Source organism: Hoplias malabaricus, chromosome 3 (assembly GCF_029633855.1).
Source record: "Hoplias malabaricus isolate fHopMal1 chromosome 3, fHopMal1.hap1, whole genome shotgun sequence".
Lineage (NCBI taxonomy): Eukaryota > Metazoa > Chordata > Actinopteri > Characiformes > Erythrinidae > Hoplias > Hoplias malabaricus.
Window position 1 is genome coordinate 33424528 of NC_089802.1, and position 23493 is coordinate 33448020.

Here is a 23493-nt window from a genome sequence, read left to right on the forward strand (position 1 = left end):
TTCAAAAGCTATTGAAATGTATTCTCAAAAATGCATCATCATGGGCCATTAATTGTTAAATTGACCAAAATAAGAGGTGTAGTATGTCATGTGGGTGGCACTTGATCAAATACAACTTGTTTTGAAACAATATCATCAATGGTTCAAAATCTATTGAAATTTGTAATGAAAAATGTATCACCACGGGCCAGAAATAGTTAAATTTACCAAAATAACAGGTGTAGTACATCATGTGGGTGGCACTTTATCAAATAAAACTTGTTTTGAAACAATGTCATCAAAGGTTCAAAATTTATTGAAATTTGTAATGAAAAATGTATCACCACGGGCCAGAAATAGTTAAATTTACCAAAATAACAGGTGTAGTATGTCATGTGGGTGGCACTTGATCACATACAATTTGTTTAAAAACAATATCATCAAAGGTTCAAAATCTATTGAAATTTGTAATGAAAAATGTATCACCACGGGCCAGTAATGGTTAAATTTATCAAGGTAGGAGATGTAGTATACATCATGTGTGAGGTTCGTCACCTTCGTTTTTACTGTGTAGTGTAGTTTGTAAACGGTCCCTTAGCTCTCGCGGAGATGGCCCATAGAAAACAATATATTTCGTGTTTTTTAAATGGCAAACATTTCTGACATAAACTGAGTTGTAGTTGCTTGTCTCGCATCCCAAAAACAATACTTTGCAAGTATTAAGTCATTTGCATGCACCGTTTGAGAGCTATTGAAGAAAGAAATCTGAATATGCGAATATGAAACCAACTTTACCGGAGTACAAATACAGTGTATGCACTAGTAATGGACACACAATAGAGGCTTCAGTAACTCTTTATTTCAAAAATTGTAAAATAACTGCAGAGAGCATTTAATTAAAATTACATTCATTTTATTTTATACAGTAAATAGAAGGAAATGTGTACAGCAGCATATTAATTCAAACTTTTTTGTTCATGCCATTTTTTAAATCTTTTTTCCCCACATGCAAAATGAACTACACCATTGTTGGTGTAAGAAAATATCAGTTCATCAGTTTCAAAAAGCAATAATCATATTCAATGAACAGAGCAACCATGTAATTTTAATAGATGGTTTATTTGGCAAAATGAAATGATAAAAATAAAAATAAAAAGGATGCTAGTTTCCAAACATTTTCTTGCATATCCAGCAGGGAGTTTAAGGTTTGAGAAGTAAAATGTTTATAAATGTAAACCTATTGCTACTGGCTATGAGGATAGTGCAAATTATGCAAGGATGCAAGGATTTTCCTATTTTAAATAAAACAGCTTATAGATCTAAAGCTTCTAACAACTCAGAGACAAAGGTGCTACTGAGCCAAATATTGTTCCAAAATGCCATGTATATTTAGTTATGTGTAAAAGTACTCACCATTAGTAGGTATGAAAATGGCTTTTAAAAATCACCACAAGAGATTCTTCAGCTTAGAGCTACAGCACCATATTGACAGAAAGTAAAATGAGGTGTTTAAAGGCAAGTTAAACATATCCTTCCATTCTCCCAACTAGGTGCTTTGTTCTAAAGTAAACCTGTAAATTTGTTTCATTGCACATAATTATGTGGGTTAATGCCATTGTCATGGTCCTTGAACTGCTTGAGATACCTTAAAAAGTGAAAGCTGCTTTAGGCATTATAGCAAAACAAGTTATTTTATAAAACAACAATCCCCACCACACAATCTGAAAGGATGAAAATCATATTACTTTTCTGGCTTTAGAAAATGCCAACATTAAAAACATATCTTAGAAACAATTTTACAGCCACTCTTCTTTGTTACTTTATCTCTGTTTTTTCTTATATGCAATACTGCTCTATAAAAGCAAAAGACATCGTAAAATATTTGTTGTAACCCATTCCTTCTCATGTTATATTGCAAGAAAGGGAACTTCATTTATTCTTTAAAAAAATCCATAATTCAATGGCCGAGTTGTGAACAAAATGAGAGTGTTTTTGTGTGTAACGCACCATGATGATGTAGTAACAAATGTGAAATTTTGCCTTATCCTACCCTGCATGAGATTAAGGCTAAAGCATAAAATATTAAGGCTAAAGCGTTACCTCAAGTCTTATAGGCAAGTTTAGAAGCATTAAACTGTTCAAGTATGTTTCTCATCACCACAGTTTGTTTAGAATTGAGTCCATCACATCAAATCCCTCTCAGTGACACCTGAGTCATTGAATTATGCTGAAGGAATCAGTGGAATTCCCCTTTACGTGAGGTCAATGCTGTGGATTTGGTTCTCTGCATCACAGCACTGCAGTTCTTTAAACATTTATACTCTACACATACATCAAAATCACCCCTTAGTTCTCTTTTTAATTATTTTTTGTACAACCATCTGCTTTCATGAACAAAAAGTCAGAAGTCACACCTCTGTCAAGCAAAACCGGGCAAAATATTTAACGTTAAATCGTGACTGAACGAAAGCAATCAAAGATAGAACTGCCAGTTGATTTAATTCATTATTTCTTTAGTGCTTTGGTATCAATCTTTGTTTTTGTCAGACACAATTATTTTACCAACATAATATAATCAATATAATATAATAATTATCAGGCAGTTATATATCAATAAGTACAGTCTGACGGAGCAAGATAAAGAATGCCACCAAGGGATGATAGTCCAAAAGCAGTATTTCCTGCCTATTGTATTACTGGGCACCTCTGACACTAGTTTAATTATCTCGGTAGGTAAAAAGTGCTGCTTGTGAAATATCCTCAATATCATACTTAGCACCAGGTTTCCAGACTCCCATTTTACCATTTTTTTACACTTAGCTTTACACTGCTTATTGCAGCTCTAGCCTAAAACATACTGTAAAATTATCAACGTAAAATATTCTTTAATTTCTGTAGTTTAACAGTTAAAGCTAATTTGTAACATTGTAGACATCTTATCTACTCCTTAGCTATTTACTTAGCTACTCAGTCAAGACGTAGTTCAAAGAAAAAGGCATATTTTGAATAGTTACACATTTCTGATTCATATATATTCAATTTGAACATTTTAGCGTTGCAGACAAAACACAACTTACTACTAGCTCCTACTTGTGGAGAATCTTCAGATTAACATTAGGTAAATTAGTAAAGCATGCAGCTATACTAAAACAAGTTAAAAATTCAGGGAAATGTCAAATTCTTATGTCAAAGAATTTTCTCAAACATTTGTAACAGACAAATACAGTAAAACTGTGCTATATTCCTAAATTAAATCTGATATTACAGTACACTAATTCATTTTCACCATAGGAAAAAAAAAATCTTTTTTTTTTTTTGGGACCTTGACACAATGAAACAAGCATCAGAGTGAACAATGCCCCTGCCATCACAGTGCTGATCTTTTAAGTGCTTTTGGTGGAGATATATTTTGCTTCCGTTTTTGCTTGCAGTGGTGTGGACTTCTAACTAAACTATAACACACACATTCCTATTATCAACAAAAGCATTTGTGTGCAGCTGATTTACAGCAGCTACATATAAAAAGGACATCACAGCATATCGAAAGGTGTTGTAAAAGACCATGTAAACATACCCCAAATAGTTAAATAGAAATTTTTAACAGTCTTGGGAGATCAAACCAGCTCTTTCACTCTTCCATTGCAGACCAGGCCTCCTCAGCCTTCATGTAGTATTGATTAGCCAGTCTCCCCTTCATTGCCTCCATTGCAGCATCTGCTGCTTCAGTGAACAGATCACCTACAATAGAAAGAATAACAATGAAGCCTACTGGCAAAAATGTACTTCTGTCATGACAAGAAAATAAATATATTTTTAAAAAACAAGGTGGTAAAAATTTAGTAATCACAACATGGAAGAATACTGGATAAAAATGCACAATATATAAATCGGATAAGTTTTAGCTGAAAGTACTGTGAAAACTGGAAAAATACAGTGTCAAAACAACAGGTTCAACTCACAGAAAGAAAATTACAAAAATCAGACATAAATGCTGTCTGGGAGCAGTTGAACACATGTATAACAATACTGAGTATATGCAGTTGACCTTGATTTTGCATAAAGATTGCAAGACGAAAAGATCACTAATTCATTTTTGTAGGTTTAGATCTACAAGGGAAAACTGTGGTGACTGACAAATCCAGTGAAGGACAGACTGTGATCAGTCACTGTCACCAAAAGCAGTCAATTAGCAAATACATAGATATGGTTCTCTGTATTTGAAGTATTGTAGGGTTTAAGAGATCTATAGTAAAGCATGCGTTATTATATTGTCATGACTCTTGGGACACTTTGGACAATTAGAGAGAATGTTTTTCTCATCCTGTTTCATTAGCATTGTTTGGATCCGATTGTTGCCTTAGAGGGTAGGCTCACTGCAATTAACACAAAGACATGCTGCTGACTCATCAGCTGAATTCTGCTTACCTGCTCTCTGAGGGTCTGCCTCCAAGTTGAATCCTCCCGCCTGATACATCTCAGCCTCACGGGCCAGAAGAAGGTATCGCGGCTCATCTTGCATGCCGTCAAATTCTCCACCCTCGTCATAGTCCGTCATATTCAGAACACAGTCGTACCAGTGCACTGCTTCCTCCCAGTCCTGAGTTCTAAACATTGACAACACATTAAAGAATAATTATTGTACAATGAGGACGCAAGTAAATCGAAAATTGTTGTTATACAGGCCCTAAACAACTTATATACTATTCCAAATTTAAGACATGCCTATTATAATGTACAGTACATGTGAAATAACGTAGAGATCACTGCTTATCTGTAATTCTTTATATTTCAAAGAAGCAATCCAGTTCTTTCACACCTGTCAGGAGGGAGACTGCATCCTGTGTCAAAGGCTCTGGCCACTAACATCATACTGGGTCTGTCTCCTGCCTCAGCAGCCTGAATTAACAATTGGAAGCCCTTCTTCTTGTTCTCCTCACTGTCCTGTTGCCAAAGATGGGGGAGCATTTCAGTAAGTACCACAGAGAACAGTATAGTGATGGATGTTAGAGAAAAATAAATTAGCTCTGATGGGGAAGAAAGAGTAAGAAAGTACCTCCAGTTCGATCTCTGATAGAATGTGATGGGGCAGCTGCAGGTAGCACTGGCCAAGAGCTACGATAGCTTCTAACTCGCCACACATGGCCGCCCTTTCCAAATGATACATAGCTGAATTCTGGTCCCATGGTGCATCTTTCTCACAGAATCGACATGCCTCATGGTACCGGACCATGGCTAGATGAACCTGATCATGCATAAGCAAAGAGTGGGGGAAGAGGAAAAAAAAAAAAACATAACACTTTAATTGAAGGTGTAATTCCAATTACACTGAATGTGGAACAAATATATTTTGTCTTGTGCAGTCAAAGGATTCAAATAATGTAAAAAATAAATAAATAAATAATGTATTTGGGCAAATTACAATCATAGAGTAACCAGCTGAATGTTTTAACCAAAGATTCATTTTGACAGTCAAAAGAAAGAGGCAAGTAATGTACCTTTCCCAAAATGGATTTGCCAATCTTTTTTTCAATTAACAGAGAGTTTAGTCTCTCCACCTCTACAGCCACGCAGGAGGGTCTGTGAACATGGGACCGGGAGGAATGGAAGAAGCTCCATTTTTCCTCCGTCAGCTGAAGGATAAAACACAAATATATTGTACTGAACTTGTAAAAAAAAAAAAAGAGGTATGTATTCATGTATCTACAATAAACAGAGTTTCGTAGCAGTGCTGAAGATGGCCATACTGTCAAGGCACAAAGCTGTACAATGCACTGAACCTGAATGCCTTACAAATATAATGCAGCACTCGAACATGCAGTGTTGTCAATAGTTTAAAAAGAAGCTGCAGCTGGTAGTTCTCAAAGACAGAAATGAAATGGATCTGAACCTAAGTTACGAAGAGCAATATGCTTATGTATGGTAAGGTATGCATCTTTGTGTGTATTCTTCTTACATGTTGCTCTTTGACCCCTCTTGACATGTGCCTAATTTGGTGTGTATATTTACTTGTCTACTATGTTTAAACCCAGCTGCTGGGCTCTTGTCATGTGTCAGTTAAACTGCATGGATGAAAATTATGTAACAATAATCCTGATTGAAGTTGTGTTTTTCTTTTGCACAAAATCTCTAACACATCTTTGGTGAACACGACTCTAATTCCGCCGGAATTGGGTTTATACATATTGGTGCCTTGACCCGGATGGACTTGTCACATGGTCATATATTAATTCAGAAAGCTAGAGATAAGAAAAGGCTAGATTTTCATGCAGTAAAACACACAAATACTATAAATAATCCCTCCACAATCAATCTAAAAAGCAAACAAAAAGATAGCTGTCTTTATGCAGTATCTTTGGAAAGAAGCACGTCATTCTACCAACATGCAAGGAAGCAATGGTGAGGAACAATCACGAGGACCCAACTTTTTAGTACTGATTCGCCAACAGAATATATAGCAGATAGTAGCAGAAAAATGATAGGAGTGTGCATGCAGGAAATCACCGTGGGAGAATCTGGAGTGTTTACAGTAACTGAGAACCTGCTGGCATTAACCATGGCTTTCTGCTGAGGAAGGTGAGAGGAGGTTGAGACTGATGAAAATTAGAAATTATTGGTAATGCAGTTATCAGTTAAGACAGAAACACCTATGACCAGCATGAGAAAGAGATGAGAAACAAGTAAATGGCAGTATGTTGGGTCAAGTGATTATGGTTATGAATGGGTTATGGGTAAATGTAGTAAAGCCATATTTACCCGACGAACACTGTCTTCATCTGATTCAGAGTAATGTCTGTTGTAAGACGGCCGAGCCTACATGGGGATATATCAATGTCACAAACATAATTATATAGAGATCTGATTAAAAATAAAATGGATTTATTCAATTAAAAGACCACAAAGCCTAGCTAAAAACAAAAATCACATACATATACATCTAATTGTTTTTTGTAAATACCCTTTCATTGTGTTCAGCAAGGTCTCCCTCACTACGTCTTTCACTGGGGTAACCGCTGTCTCCTCCATTCTCTGAAGACTGGGAATGAATAATAATTTCAGCTACAGCTGCAATGCCTCATAACATTATAGTAAACTTTTACTAATATGTTAATCACAACAAACAACTTTACTACATATTCCCTTACATGTTGATCCGTGCTGCTTCTGTCTGTATCGTTCATTTCATTCATGAATGACCAACCTGTAAATAAACAAAAACATGTTTAGAGAAAGAAAACAAACAAGATACATTAAAATTAGGCATTTATCCAAACTGGGAAACTTCTAAATATTAAATTGTAAATTTAAATTATATAAAGTATGTTAGAGTAAGTGAAACAGCATTCCCAGATTGACAGCTAGGGAAACTATACCATAGAATAATCACTTTTTTGTTTCTTTGTTTCTTAAAGTCATTTTCAGTGGATGGATCTTTAGAGAAGTGGTTCAATCTTTACACAAAGTAGAAGTCCTTTAAACTGTTAGAAAAGTTCATTCAAGGTCACATTCCTTTACAAAAAGGGTTCTCTAAAGTAGTGGTTCTAAAACCAGTTCTCAAGGTACCCTTGATGGTAGTACTACTGAAATTAATCATTGTGAGTCTTTACACTTGGGTGAACGGTCCACGGAGGCGCCCAGGCTCAGAGGTGAGCAGGGAATGGAGTCTACATCACTGATGTTGTCATCAGCTGAAGAGGTCTCTGAAAGGCGCGACAGGAGAGGGGGCATGCGGCTGAGCGAGGTAGTTCGCACCCTAGGAGAGCCACACTGCTCTTCACAGCCCCGGAGCATGGTCTTAGCAGACTTCTGCTCAGCAAGAAAACAAAAATAAAAAACAGATCCCTTCATTTTGATATATAAAACCAAGTGTGGACAACATGGCAAAAATGTAGCATCAAACGTGTATTTCAACAATGGCTTTCAAAAATGTTAATAATTTGGAACGAAATTTAACCGAATGAATTCTTTTAATCAGCATTAATTCATTCAATGTCTGTAACCACTTATTCAGCTCAGTCGGCAATTATGGACTATTTCTTTGCGCCTAGTCTTCATGAAATTAATATAATTGTTGGTACAAAACTAAACAATGCAAGACTAACCAGCAGTTTGTTGGTACAGTCCAGCTGAGAGCTCTCTGCAGGAGCCAGGTCAAAAGGAGTGAGGCCCATACTCTTGCAGATCTTGTTACACAGGTGAGAGTGGAAAAACAGAGCCATGCCACGTACACCTTAGAGAAAAACAAGATTATTCAGACAACAGAGAATACCAACTGGATGTTTACTCAGAAGTTCTAAAGAAAGAGGAGAGTGCAAAACCTATTTCTGTGAAACAGAGCATGCACAAAAAAAAAAAAAAAAACAGGAAGTTATGCAAGATCTTTTTAGGAAAAGATGCAGATAAGTACCCAAGTTGCCATCACCAAAGTCAGTCCCCTTCTCTGTATGGATCTGAGGGTCTGTGTAGAGGTCACCAACTCCCTGTATATCCACAACTATAAGCTGGTGTCCAGAGCGCTCAAACGTGAAGTGACTGAAAGCCTTAGATCACAGAATTCACATTTCAAAGTCAGCTTGGGGTACTTAAGAAATATTTATACAACAGTTAACTCAGTTCCAAGCACACAACCTGACTGAATGTAACCTGTACAATTCCTCTAAGTGCAGGAGACCAAATAATGACTTATTATAAGTTCTTAGTTCCAATATTATACCACATATTGTTCTTTAAATTAATTAAAAATTGTATTGCTGTGTTTTGTAATGCACTACTTGGCGTGTTCTACATCGTTCAATAACATTCAGTGTTAATTCCACTTTCTCAATGAGCTCTACTGATCACATTGTGCAAACAAGCTGAGAGGGTGATAGCGAGCGCAAACGTGCTCTGAGACATGTGTAGCGCTGCTAATGCAACCTTACTGGACACGCTTGGAAAACAACAATAAAGGCACATCCTGTTGCATCAGTTAACAGAAACCCATGTTGGCTAGCATCAAACTCAGTGATGAGGAAGATGGAGGGCCATTCTACTCACTCAGTGAACGACTGAAAGACATATCCTAACTGTATAAAATGAGATGTTTTTGAATGTCCATTTTAAATAACTATACCTGGGGTGTGAGTCGTATGTTATCATCCCGCACAAAGCCAGAATTGGAGTTGTATTTAATGTATTGCCCCTCAATGTAGTGCTCCAGGTGGTAAAGAGGTTTCCCTGGACGAGAAGTCATTTCCACAACACACATCTGCATGATGTCGACCTGTCAGCGAGAAGAGTTCAAACACAAGAGAGATTTGCATTTCTGGAAAGAAATGTTCAGCAGATCTAAGACAACCATCTACTTTCAGTACAAGAAAGAAGTACCTGTTTGGGAGGCCTGTGGCGATTAAACTCCTCTCCCCATAATTTAGCTTCCATCTGTAACCTGACATCCTCAAAATAAACGTCTCGGTCCACAGTCTCCATGTACCGCTTCGCCACATAGTTTGAGGCTGATTTCCAGTTGCTGCTGTGAGAGAAGTTTGACAACTTCTTTCTGCAAAAGAAAGACATGTATTATCAATAATCTGCAGATTAGCCATTTAAAAACCCACAGATGAGGAAGCTGAACTCTAACAGTATCTTAACACCAGCTATGAGCCAAAAACCCTGAAAGAAGTCACTACACTTCTGTCTGATGAGCAGTTTTTCAAATGCGAACGAATGAAAACTGGGTTATGAAACAATGGCAACTAATTAAATATTAACATAGAATTTTTTTAGTATCAAAGTGAAAAATTAAAGCACATTTCTAATAGTGACGAGAGCAATTTATAATTTGGTACTCTGAAAAGTCAATTTATGATTAAATGCAACAACAAAAAAAAAATATATATATATATATATATCCTAGAGCTCTTAAACACTGCAGACTGTTGCCACTTCACGTAGACCAAGACGACTTGGTCTACTTTAACAATAAAAGTGACCTAGACCTCCCAAAGGGCAGTGTTATCACCTGATCAGCAACATGTGGAATGCAGTTTTGGGAAAAACATGAATACACACGAGAGTGAAATTTTACACCACTTACGTTCTGTAGCACTCTCTCATTGCTCCCTTCCCAAAGGGCTGTAAAAGATATTAAGCTTAGTTATCTTAAAAGACACAATCAGCATATCATATCATGAAAATATCTTCACAATATGCATCTCTAGATTAACATTTCTGATGTTTCAAACAGGAAGTACAGGAAAATAAGCCAGCAATTTATATGAAGGATCTTATCAAAAACTATGAATACAGTGCTTTTATTCAACCGAATGCAGCTGAACATGAATAAGTGAGTTTAATTTAAGCAGTGACTATAACCACATAAGTTCCTCAAAGTGAAATAATTGTCTATAGCTTCATATGTATATACATATGTATATGTAACATAGATGTATGATTGTGAAAGTGCCAGAATACCTGTGAGGACATCTTAATATACACTTGGTCCTGTGCCCATTTGCCAGTAATGGCATTGTACCTAGAGGAAGATCAAATTTGTTTAGTCAAACTGACCGCTCCCATCATTTACATAAAGCACATTTATTAAATCCCTTTTTGCATTTACAAAACGTGCAAAAAATATTGGCTGTTAACCATCACTGCTACATTTGCAAGAAGGTACAACTGCCTGTGCTCAATAATGGCCAGTATTTGCGGTTTAGGGCATCATTTCATTTTCATTAATTACATCGGGCATTTTTATTTTTCGGATGGAAATGTAAACAGAACTGTGACCACAATAACAGGATTAACGTACAACATAAGTCACTGAATATACACCTGAGTGCACTGTAAACCCGTTGTTACTAAGCAATATTTAGAGGGATGTTAGCTAATGCTAGTGGTGACAGAGTCATAAAAAAGAAGAAGGAACTGACTCTGATGAAAAGCAGCAGCACTGTTAAGATCAGCAAAGACACTGACTGCTGCATGGTACCCATCATTGTTCAGTTAGATATGAATGAACAGATAGGTGAATGGACGGATGGAAATAGTTATTATTCAGTCAGCCAGTGACTCAGGCCTGCAGGATGGTCCAGCAATAACAAAGACCCTAAAAGCCAGCTTACATCCTCCTATTCATCATACAGAAAAAAACTGCAATCATGGCCCTTTGTACTTATTTCTTGTCTTTGTTCCTGCACTTTTCCAAGTAATGCATTCATTTTAACAGCTAAGACATGAAATTCAGCTCTACCCAAGATATGTTTGTTTATATCTGAATTTTTCTTTTTTTTCCTCTCCATTTCATACCAATTTTGAACAAATTATTTCAGTAACAATCATGTTTTTACCCAAGCCGTTGTCTTAAATTAATTATTAATAGACTTAGTTTGGCCAAAATTCTTTCAAGCTGGGATTAGATTTAAAATGAATCACACAATCTGCAATTGTGCTCTTAAAGGCAGCGTTCCATAAGATACGGACTCAGAACAGGGAAAATAAAAAAAAAACCCTGATAGACAAAGCCATGCCAGCAAATGGCCTTTATTTACACAAGAAAAGTGAGCACACGCTCATGCTTCTCAACCAAGAACACTTCGTACCTTGTGGAGCATTCCATCAAGATCTCACACACCCCTGCTACTGCGTATGTATTGGCACTGGCACATGCTCACTGGTTGTATATCAAGATTGGACAGGAGTTTAGTTACAGCTGTTTTTAAACTTAGCACATAAAAAAGGACATAAGAGCGCCTAACTCACGTGTATAATATATATCAGAATGAATAAACTAATGCTTATCAGGAATAAGGAACATTTGATATAGCTAATATGACTATTTATTTACACTCTGAATCTCTAAGTGCATGACTTTATTAAAAACATAATAATAAGATTCATATGAGCCACATGTTCATTACAATTTAAAATCCATTAATATCTTATTTAACTGGGTATTTTTTGCAGATATTTTTGATGATATACACTGATCAGCTATCACCTAAGCACCACCTCCTTTATATCCCTACATTGGTTTTCCATTTTATCAGATTCACTTTATCATACAGATAGCACAAAATTGTTGCCTCTGTATATTGTGTTAGCCCTTTCCAACCTATTCATCAACTGCCGCCATTCAACAAGTATAATTTGGGCAGTGGAAATTTCCCAGCATGGCAATGACACTGACATATTGGTGACATGTGAGTGTGTGTTGCAGTGTGTGAGCAGATCAGAACCTGAAATGCTGCATGATATTTTAACTTCTTTAAGACTATATTTCCCTTAGTAGCATAAATTGTTTATTCATTAAAAGTGACAAATATCAATATATATTCCTATTTCAAGTGTTTTAGCAATGTATTGAATATTTAGAAATATTCAATATACAATATTGGCTAGGTCCTAAAATGGAGGCCAGTGCTGCTGGTGGTATGTAGCAAAGGAAAAGTGCAACATGCATTCTATACTGTAGCAAGTAAAAAACATGACTGTTCTGTCCACCGATGAATGCCTTGACTTCATGTTTTGCCTCAGTATAGAATAAGCATCTTTTTTCCTTACAAACGTTTTCTTGACTTTTGGTTGCACTTCATTTATAGTTAGCAGGAAAGCCTCTTAAGTTACGTAATGCTTAGCAAGCAAAGAAAACTTCAGCCACAAACCTGTATCTAATGCAGGGTTCAGTCTCAACCTCTTCCAAATGGAATTCAGCCCAGGGGTCTGGCATTGCTTTTGCTTTTTCAATAGCATGTTTCCAAGTGGCCTATTGCAGAGAGAAAAACAGTGAAAACTTTTTTTCAAACTCCCTGCAGAAACCCCATGTCTCATCCAAACAATCCACATCATTATATCCATACAGATGTTGGATGTCCTTCCAGTGAAAAGGCTTAAACAGCAAATACAATGGGACAAGAATTGGATAAAAAGGGAAGGGCATGGGAAGTGTCAAGTGAAATAGATTACAATCCCAAAGACCATGCAATGGTTAAAATTAAAATCAACCTGAAAATGACCAAACAGTTAAACACAATCCTAGCTCTAAAGTAAACTTTAGTTTTGTTTTCTTAAATCAATGGTCCAAAGAAATATATAATGCAGCATATTTGCCAAGATCGTTTTTTGAGATTGATGTTTGCCTTATATATTTTACATGGGAGTTATGAGGCAAATAAACCTAAAACGTAAAGAATATGTTTGGATAACATGTTTATAGTAGAGTTGTTGCTCCCCTGCAGATTAATAAAGCAAACTGTGCACACCAAATACATCTTGGCAGATAAGCTTTTTTTTTTCAGCAAACCAGATTTTTAAATATAAAATACATCGCATTGTATATATATGGATATAAAAGAAATGGCAGAAGCTTGCTGCACTGTACATACTGAGAACTACCGACTGGCCCATTTAAGATCTCACCATTACAAGCATAAATCATTGGCTTGACAGTAAGAGAAACAGTGTGCAACAGTGGAAGACTCATGTGACTGGTGTTATGTTGCATACATGACGCATTATAAGGTGCATCATATAAGTAGATTTGTACAAGCATCACCGGTAATAAAATCTGCTAGACGTTTGTATGCAACACTACATCATAAAATAGCAGGCATGCCTTAGATACTGTAGCGGAATAGCCTATATTTAGCAGTTTGGAATGTCTTGGCCCTACAGCGAGTACGTGTAGACACACATGTATCTCCTAAAAACAGAGAACTCTATCCAGAAATCACAAGATCACTTGTGAACGTATGTTTATACCTTTTAAGGTACTTAACCATGTGATCAAGATTAACCGATAAAATGTTGCCACTGACATTTAACATCTCTTACTAAGCTACAAATCCTTGATCTTATTGATCTTAAGGGGATTTCCACTAACATTTCAAAAAGGATTTAGAAGATTATACACTGTGGTTGTGACAAGAACCAAAGGTAGCAATGTCTACAGTGAAAATACAGTCCTTTTGTTTACATTTCATATCTACAAGAGAACCTGCATGTTTACTGACTTGATTCTTCTTATTGCAATCACTGTGAGAACAACACTTACTAGAACCTCTCTAGAACAAAGCACTTCACATTAAAGTCTGATTGACTTTGTTCAAATCTTAACATTTTAATTAATGCAGGTCTCCTGTTGTTAATCTACAAGCAGCTAATCATTATACATTTATTACTAAGAAAAATTTGTCAACACATTTCATTTCAACTCATTTCATTTCAATATTGCATTTTCCTGCAGAAAGCCAGCTGCTGAAACACAGAGCAGGAACACGAGGTCACAGAGAGCGGGGGAAGGTGGATTCCTATTGTGAAGGCATGCATAACAAGACTATAGGAAGCCACAGCAAGAATGGATTAAATAGGAAAGGGAAAAGAAAAAGAGAAATAGCAAAGGGTGGTCAAGAAGTTTAAAATGTAAAATTTTGAACATACCCGACCTTTCTCAGTTAAAGAACCAAACCTGACCGATCGCACCTCTCCCTGTGTTTCGTTTTTGTTCTGAATAGATAAGGAAAGGGGAGTGGTAGATACAATGAACCGTTAGAGACGTTAACTTCACAGTGGCTGTGTTCGGACAGCAGACTTTAATGCTCAAATAACATTTGTGGACCAAAGAGAAGGCAAAAGGTTTGGCATGCATGCAGCCTTCACAGCACAAGAGTGCTAAAGGAGCATCCCATCAATATCCAAAATGATTTAAAGGACAGGACACCATATGCCACAACATGCATCTGATTTGTTAAGTTTCAATAACACTTGAATGCTTGTCTAAACGTAGCCACAGAAACAATACTGTGTCATTGCTTCCTGTTCTATGAAAGAAGTTTAGTGAAACAGCAACTGATCACCCTCTAACCATATGTTTCCTGCAGGGTTTCTTTTCCATATATGGCAGAAAGCATGTACAAGCCAAACCATAACAATCTGCAGTGGTGTTCTGCTAACAACACTAGTAATTTAGTGTATTATAAAGGTTAAAATATTTTAAACTATCACATAAATGATTCTCTGAACATTTAGTGGCAATAGCACCATGTTTCATCCATCATGCATCCATCTATACATACCCACTGTATAGATCAGAGAGTGACCAGTTTTGAAACAAATAATGTTTACACTCAATGTTATTCAAAAGAAGGAAAAGTAAATCTATTTTCTATAATGCAAGCAATTTAAAATGAAATTTTATGGACCTGTTGAGAATGAAACATTTAAATATGAACCCCAATATATGGAGCATGCAATAACAACAGCACGGTCACTCACCTTGTAAGTGAATGAGTTTTTGGGAAGTGAATTTGAGAGCTGTCTCTGGTTGGCAATATTTTTCAGATAATTGCAGATTTCCTTAGTGGGCCTAACAGGGTCATCGGTGATGGGGCAGATGTAGAAGTCCTCATCATCATCATCAACTGAATTTTCCCTTCCAAAGTGCACATTCCTATCACCGGAGCTCCTTTTGAGGCTGCCCACCTCCTCCATATTAAACATAAGTTCGTCGTCAGCCATGGTGGGGGTGAAATGAGTTACAGCTTGTTAGATGCAAAACTGTGGAGTGCTGAAAGGGATGCATGAAACGACTTAGTAGCATATCAAAATAAACACTTATGATTTGCTTTTGATCCAAACAGAAAATTAAATACAACGAGGCTCAAATTTACTTGGCATGGAAGCTTTTGTTTTTCAATGTGAGCTTTTGTTTTTCAATTTGAAACGTTACATAACTCCTTCATATTTAAGCTCCCATCTAAGCTTGGCTGGCATGCATCTAAATAACTCAAGAAGTTCCTTTAGCTTAGCAGTTCTGCCTAAACAATGAGAACAAGTTATGACAGCTAGGGATAAACTACAAAAGGCTCCCTACTCCCTATAATTACTATGCATGTGTCATGACAAAAGCATTTTGCATACTAAATTTTAAACATATATACTCTAAATGTCAGGATTCACTGTCAATTTTTCAGTTCTACATTCAGTTCATTTTCAGTTCTACAGCACACTTTGTTAGCCCCCTTTAACTGTGTACTCCAATGGTCAGGCCCCCCACAGAACTAACATTGGACAGGATTATTTAGGTGGTTTAATATTCTCAGCAATGTTTTGTCTCTGATGTTCTGATGCCATTTAAATGCGTGTTGTGCTGATAAGAGTGAGTCAGACACAGCAGTGCTGCTCAAGTGTTAAAAGACTTTGCCAGTTCACTGGTCACTGCTCTGGACACGCCCACCTTGTTGGTCCACACTGTATGTGCACTGACAGTGAGTGTAGATAATCTGTTGTTCCACAGTTTGTGTTGGTCATCTTCCAGTCCTTTATCAGTGGTCAAAAGACGCTACCCACAGGACAAAGTTGGCTAGAAATTTCTGGTTGCTGGTCCAAGTCCTTTTCACTCCAATCGTGAGTTGTTTACAAACTCCAGCAGCCTGATTCACTCGGACAAGTGCAAAACACACTAACAAACTACCACAATGTCTGTAACAATACCAGATGGTGATCTTCTGGAGGTCCTGATGATTGAAAAGCAGTGTGAAAAGTGGCTAACAAAGTATGCAGAGCCACAGAGGTACTACGTACTTTGATTTTAAAACCACAACTTATATTCTCAGTGAAGCTCAGAATTCAGGCAGGAAATGAGTGTAGAATATTAAAAAGGTAAAACTGTGATTTTTAAATTATTTATCTTTCTTTATATTTTATTTTTTTTGTCAGTCCTTCTTTTAATATGCTACAGGGGACTCTTTTTTCATTAGCTGAGAAATTGGGTGTACATGAACCATAAAAGGTGACCTGTATTTTAAAGCAAAATGTGCAGGGAAAAAAATGTCTGATTTAAGCTTAATTTACACTTAAAAATCAAGTAAATCATATCAACATGGTAAGGTTGGGTCCAAAACATGTGCGCACAACTGTTAGCTAGCTTTTATGTTCCAAAGAGTGCTTTACTTACAATTCAAATCATTTATATTTTTTCCAACAAAGTTAGCTAAATTTAGCGAGTGTAACAAACTGAATATCTAGCTGGACTTCTTCCCAATTAAAAGAGTATGGCCATATTAGGACTGACGTTAAATAACATCACTAACCGTCGCTACCTCTCTAAGCTAACGTTCACGTTTGTTCTGGAAAGCTCTTCAAACGTTGATGCAGAGCTAGGAAAATGGAGTAAGGTTTGACTGTTGCAGCTATTGTCACTACCCTTTAATACTGAACTCCACGGACTCTGTGCAATTAAACTCCAAAAAAATGTTAATCCACATAACACCACCGCATGTCAACAAAAAAAACACCAGCTATCAAACGTAAACATTACCTTCCGTGGAGGCTAATTTATTGTGGGGATGACATGCCGTTCACAGGTGAAGTTTATTCTCTTCTTCCTTAGTTCTGCACAGTTGGACTTGAGCTGGTTTTTCTGAGGGAAATTTCAGCTCCAGTCTGACTATCCCTGAAACGGCAGCTCTCGTCCCAGCGAAGCCTGCAACGTGTCCCCCTTCCACCAGAAGCTCCCTGTTTTTGACAGAAAGGACAGAAGAGGAGTGGACAGGAGAGGAGGAGGGGCAATGACTTCAGCACAGAGCGCTGTTTGCGCCCTCTATGGGGGTAAATCATCTGGAGATTAACGTACAAAGAAATCACCATTAATGGTCCTCTTTTATGTTCGTGCGGATGTGTTTATGTAACATGTGAAATGTGAGCTCTAAGGCATAGTGCATATAGACCCCTGTGTCCGGTTTTCTGCATGGAGCCCAGTGTCATGTTTATGTCCCTATGAACCCAGCAGAGGTCTCAGTGAGTGCGGTTGCTTTTTTATTTTTTTCTGGTTTAAAGTACAGCCCGTCCACCACCGCCATGCTTTGAGTACACGGAGCGCACGTAGCGAAACGCAGCACGCCCACAGACACAGCAGCGGGAGAAGATCACATGCATCGACGTTAGAGCCGGAAACTCTTGTATTTATTGTATTTATTCTCCAGATACTCATTAGAGCGCCCCATCCTGTTTTAAAGTTTACAATGAGTTTAAACACATTAGAAAGACAGTTCTCTGCTGCAGAAAGAAGCTGACGTCGGCAGCTTTTGTCCACAATGTGTATCAATGCGCCCCACGTGTGGTCGAGTGATACGAATTATAAATATTCGAATTTACACGTCCTAACTTAAATGTTTTAAACAGTGAGTATATGCTATCACTTGTGTAGTCCACACTTCAAGAAAACTTTATAAAATTAAATATTCCTCACGATATGCCCCCCGTATGGGGAAGGCTAAAAGTATACCTGAACTAGTGATATCTTTAGAAACTTTCGGTCAATACCTTCAGTTATTGTGAACTGAATATTTTTGCTTGAATAAACCAGTAGGAAGTATCAGTTTAAACAAAACTTGAAGGTGTTAGCCTTATGTTAATATGTCAATTTCTCTTTCTGCAGGTAATGTTGAGAGCAACTGTAAGACCTTCCTTAGCCACTATACACTACAGGTGCTGTGGCCATTACAGCAGGTACAGGGGTTGGACAATGAAACTGAAACACCTGGTTTTAGACTTATTATAGTTTTAGATTTATTAGTCTGGTGTAGGGCCTCCTTTTGCGGCCAATACAGCGTCAATTTGTCTTGGGAATGATATATACAAGTCCTGCACAGTGGTCAGAGGGATTTTTAAGCCATTCTTCTTGCAGGATAGTGGCCAGGTCACTACGTGATGCTGGTGGAGGAAAATGTTTCCTGACTCACTCCTCCAAAACACCCCAAAGTGGCTCAATAATATTTAGATCTGATGACTGTGCAGGCCATGGGAGATGTTCAACTTCACTTTCATGTTCATCAAACCAATCTTTCACCAGTCTTGGTGCATTGTCATCCTGATACACGGCACCGCCTTCAGAATACAATGTTTGAACCATTGGATGCACGTGGTCCTCCAGAATGGTTCGGTAGTCCTTGGCAGTGACGTGCCCATTTAGCACAAGTATTGGGCCAAGGGAATGCCATGATATTCCATCAAACCATCACTGATCCACCCCCATGCTTCACTCTGGGCATGCAACAGTCTGGGTGGTATGCTTCTTTGGGGCTTCCCCACACTGTAACTCTCCCAGATGTGGGGAAAACAGTAAAGGTGGACTCATCAGAGAACAATACATGTTTCACATTGTCCACAGCCCAAAATTTGCGCTCCTTGCACCATTGAAACTGACATTTGGCATTGGCATAAGTGACCCAAGGTTTGGCTATAGCAGCCCAGCCGTGTGGAGCTCCCGACGGACAGTTCTGTTGGGAACAGGAGAGTTGAGGTGCACATTTAATTCTGCTGTGATTTGGGCAGCCGTGGTTTTATGTTTTTTGGGTACAATCCGGGTTAGCACCCAAACATCCCTTTCAGACAACTTCCTCTTGCGTCCACAGTTAATCCTGTTGGATGTGTTTCGTCCTTCTTGGGGGTATGCTGACATTACCCTGGATACCGTGGCTCTTGATACATCACAAAGACTTGCTGTCTTGGTCACAGATGTGCACCAACAATTTGTCCTCGTTTGAACTCTGGTATGTCACCCATAATGTTGTGTGCATTGCAATATTTTGAGCAAAACTGTGCTTTTACCCTCTGCTAATTGAACCTTCACACTCTGCTCTTACTGGTGCAATGTACAATTAATGAAGATTGACCACCAGGCTGGTCCAATTTAGCCATGAAACCTCCCACACTAAAATGACAGGTGTTTCAGTTTTATTGTCCAATGAATATTGTCCGTACATGTAGATTGTAGATACTTTGTCTCTATTTTGTCATCACTCGTCCCCTCCAACAGTAGAAAGAAACCACCATGTGTTCTCCATTCTCAGCACAGCAGTGACACTTACAAGATGGTGGTGTTGATGGTGTTGATTATGATGTTGGTGTTCAAGAAGGTGTTTTATGCTAGTGTTTAGAATGGTTTTCATGGTCTTGTTGATGGTCGTTTTCATTATGGTATTGTTAGACATGTATCAGTCACACTGGTTTTCCTGAAGTTTTTACATACATCAATGTCACTGCCGGGTTTAGAGTGTTCCTCCAATCAAGAACATCTGGACTGTTGTAGCTGTGTGATCAGAAACTGATTCTGGCGATCACAGACTATCACATATCAACAGATGGGCTATAGTCTCTAACTGTACACCAGAAAAGTGGAGTTAAATAGTGGTTTCTGATGTAAAGTGTTGGGAATGTATACAATGTCAAAACAGTACTGAGAGAGTTCTTTTACCAACTTTAATGTGTTTTGCGTCTGTATATTTACTTTTCAGACACCTTTGCTTTGAATAACAGACAGATAGCTTCAAGGTTGTGGCAAACAAGATGTGGAATGCAAAAAAAGAATGCATTCTGCATTGACTTAATGAGTGACAAACACTACTCTTCATCAATCTGGCTCCAGCTTTCTCTGATTGCTGTTGCCAGATCAGCTTTGCAGGTTGGAGCCTTGTCATGGACCATTTTCTTTAACTTCCACCACAGATTTTCAATTGGATTGAGAGCCGGACTGTTTGCAGGCCATGACATTGACTTTATGTGTCTTTTTTCAAGGAATATTTTCACAGATTTTGCTCTATGGCAAGATGCATTATCATCTTGAAAAATGATTTCATCATTCCCAAACATCCTTTCGATAGATGGGATAAGAAACGTGTCCAAAATGTCAATGTAAACATGTGCATTTATTGAAGATGTAATGACAGCCATCTCCCCAGTGCCTTTACCTGACATACAGCCCCATATCATCAATGACTGTGGAAATTTGCATGTTTTCTTCAGACAGTCGTCTGCATAAAGCTAATTGGAACGGCACCAAACAAAAGTTCCAGCATCATCACCTTGCCCAATGCAGATTCAAGATTCATCACTGAATATGACTTTCATCCAGTCATCCACAGTCCACGATTGCCTTTCCTTTGCCCATTGTAACCTTGTTTTTTTCTGTTTAGGTGTTAGTGAAGGCTTTCTTTTAGCTTTTCTGTATATAAATCCAATTTCCTTTAGGCGGTTTCTTACAGTTCGGTCACAGACGTTGACTCCCATTTGTTCCTCATTTGTTTTCTTGTACATTTTCTGTTTTCAAGGCATATTGCTTTAAGTTTTCTGTCTTGACGCTTTGATGTCTTCCTTGGTCTACCAGTATGCTTGCCTTTAACCACCTTCCCATGTTGTTTGTACTTGGTCCAGGTTTTAGACACAGCTGACTGTGAACAACCAACATCTTGTGCAACACTGCGTGATGATTTACCCTCTTTAAGGAGTTTGATAATCCTCTCCTTTGTTTCAATTGACATCTCTGGTGTTGGAGCCATGATTCATGTCAGTCCACTTGTTGCAACAGCTCTCCAATGTGTGATCACTCCTTTTTACCTGCATACTAACGAGCAGCTTTAATCTGATGCAGGTGTTAGTGTTTGTAATGAAAATTTGGAGGGTGATTCCATAAGTTTTTCCTCAGAATTTGAGTGATTTCATAATTTATTCCCTGTGCTTGTTCTAAAAATCTAACTGTTACTGTCTACCCCAATTATTTTTCCTGATTTCATTTAGTGTTTCTTACAGCTAGAAAGTTGGCATTTGAAATGCCTTTAGTATTTTGTCATGTCTGTGATCTGCTTTTTTTCTACAAAAGTTAACAAATGAAAGAACATCCTCAGAGACTGGTGATTCCATAATATTTGCCAGGGGTTGTACTTATTCAACTGTTAACATAAAATGGCGAAAGAGCAGGAGAATGTTTGAGTTTTTAATTACAATGATACATTACACAAAAAAACACTTTAAAACACTTCTAATAAATATATTCTGATGTAGCATGCAGAATGTCAATCTATCCTGTTATTAAATAAAATGAGTTATTAAATAAAATGACAATTGTCTAAAAACATTCAAATTGTAGAATTAATATTTCCAGAGTAAAACTACAGAACTGTTATAAATATTATCCATTTTATAAATAAATGCAATTTAACTTATTTTTTTAATCATTTTACCATTTATTTTATAGCTATCATAATGATTCAAGAGATGTTATACATGCATTTTGCATCAATGATTGTCTCCACCACAGACGCTTCACCCAGGAGTAGTCTGATACTTTCAGTGCTTGATCTAACCTCACTGTCAGGAGTCTGCCAGTTGCATTCTGAAGGGCTCTCTTTACATCCACATTTATTCACTTCTGTGTATCGTTTTGTACTTGCTCTGCTACGGATCCATCGTGAATCATAAGGACTGCCTTATTCAACACTTTATGCCACAAAAGTAGACTTGTGATTGTAGACCTTTTGCATGTCAGTCAGTTTTCTTTTCCTGCAATAGTAGGTGGTTCTTTGTCCAGTGAAAGATACTAGACTCTCCCTAGAGATTCTGGAAAAACAAGACTACATGAATATCTGCTTTTGCAGGGAGATCTAAAATTATTCATTTGCAAATGTAAATGTAGGTGGCAGTGTTGCAATTGTGACTTTGCAATGTTGTAAGTGTGACTGACCAGTTAACTGTATCCTAATTGATCTAATTATTTCTTAGGGTGTTGTATTGGTGTTTTTGATGCTATAAAAGATTAAAGAATCTTGATTTTCATGGAGATTTGGGGTCATTTTATCATATACATTTTTTTTATAGGTATTTTTGCTGAAGCCATGTCATGCCTGAATACGCAACCAGATGTCAAGACCACCCATCAAATGATCTAGGTTTTTATTTTACACATTTAATGCTGTAATGTAATAAAGTGTTTAAAATCAGCGTTTTTTATGCTGAATGGCATTGTCACTGAAGGTAATCATAATTAAATAATTATTGTTTCATGTTTTACAAAATTGTGCAATTCTCCAGTCACAGCAATATCTTAGTGAAGTGTTTGGGTATTTATGTGGTTATCAGGTCCCTCCTATGCATATTTTAGTGTTTTCTCTGACAAGCATGATGTGTGGTGCAAACAATCTAATCAAATTCTGAGTTACAATGAACAATGAAAACTCTAAAACATGCTGAGCGTGGGTACTGCAGGGTTAGGACTGAGAAACTGGTGTACTTAAACACAGAACAATTATAACCCAGTCAATAAATCTTTGAAAACCTAATAAAATCTAGCTTTTTTAATTTGTTTTTGACTAAATTAAAAAAAAAGTGAAACATTCAATATTTCCACATTGTAATGTAAAGTTAAGTAGATTTAGTAGAAATTTTAATTAAATATGATTTAAAAAGAATACAACAGCCAGAGAAAATGTGGTTCCATCCAGACAAGTAACAGGTCTGAAATGCCAGGCTGCAGATCTGGGCCAGAGCTGGACCAGATCTGATCCAGATGAGGTGGCTGACCACGAATCTGGACCGTATTTGGACTGGAGGAGCACAGGAACAATGAAGATCTGGGTCATGTCCTGCCTAGCTCAGTTCCAAGTCCAGAATCTGGATCCAGACCAGATCCAGTCCATTGGATCCGTTTTAGGGATCCGTTCCGGTTCATGTGATACATATGGATGGGATCTGGACCAGATAATTTTT

At 37.4% G+C, this 23493-nt stretch overlaps 1 protein-coding gene across 4 annotated transcripts; it reads right to left on the reverse strand.

Annotated features, from left to right (window-relative positions):
• Positions 1-826: 826 nt before the first annotated feature.
• On the reverse strand, positions 827-17487 carry eef2k (eukaryotic elongation factor 2 kinase). 4 transcript variants are annotated; one of them, XR_010801893.1, is made up of 21 exons: positions 17273-17487; positions 15229-15520; positions 14395-14460; positions 12621-12721; positions 10429-10489; positions 10052-10089; positions 9343-9514; positions 9089-9238; positions 8384-8516; positions 8079-8206; positions 7584-7782; positions 7122-7177; positions 6935-7012; positions 6733-6789; positions 6481-6540; positions 5475-5609; positions 5033-5221; positions 4796-4920; positions 4405-4583; positions 3554-3717; positions 827-1451 (listed from the first exon to the last, which is right to left on the reverse strand). XR_010801893.1 is itself a non-coding variant. In XM_066664389.1 (20 exons), the coding sequence occupies exons 2-20, from the start codon at positions 15469-15471 to the stop codon at positions 3608-3610; spliced, it is 2280 nt and encodes a 759-aa protein (XP_066520486.1). In that variant the 5' UTR covers positions 15472-15520; positions 17273-17487; the 3' UTR covers positions 827-3607. The 4 variants fall into 4 exon arrangements, 3 of the variants coding, with proteins under 3 accessions (XP_066520486.1, XP_066520488.1, XP_066520487.1); XM_066664389.1 differs by having other exon boundaries at positions 827-3717; XM_066664391.1 differs by lacking the exon at positions 14395-14460 and having other exon boundaries at positions 827-3717.
• Positions 17488-23493: the final 6006 nt, after the last annotated feature.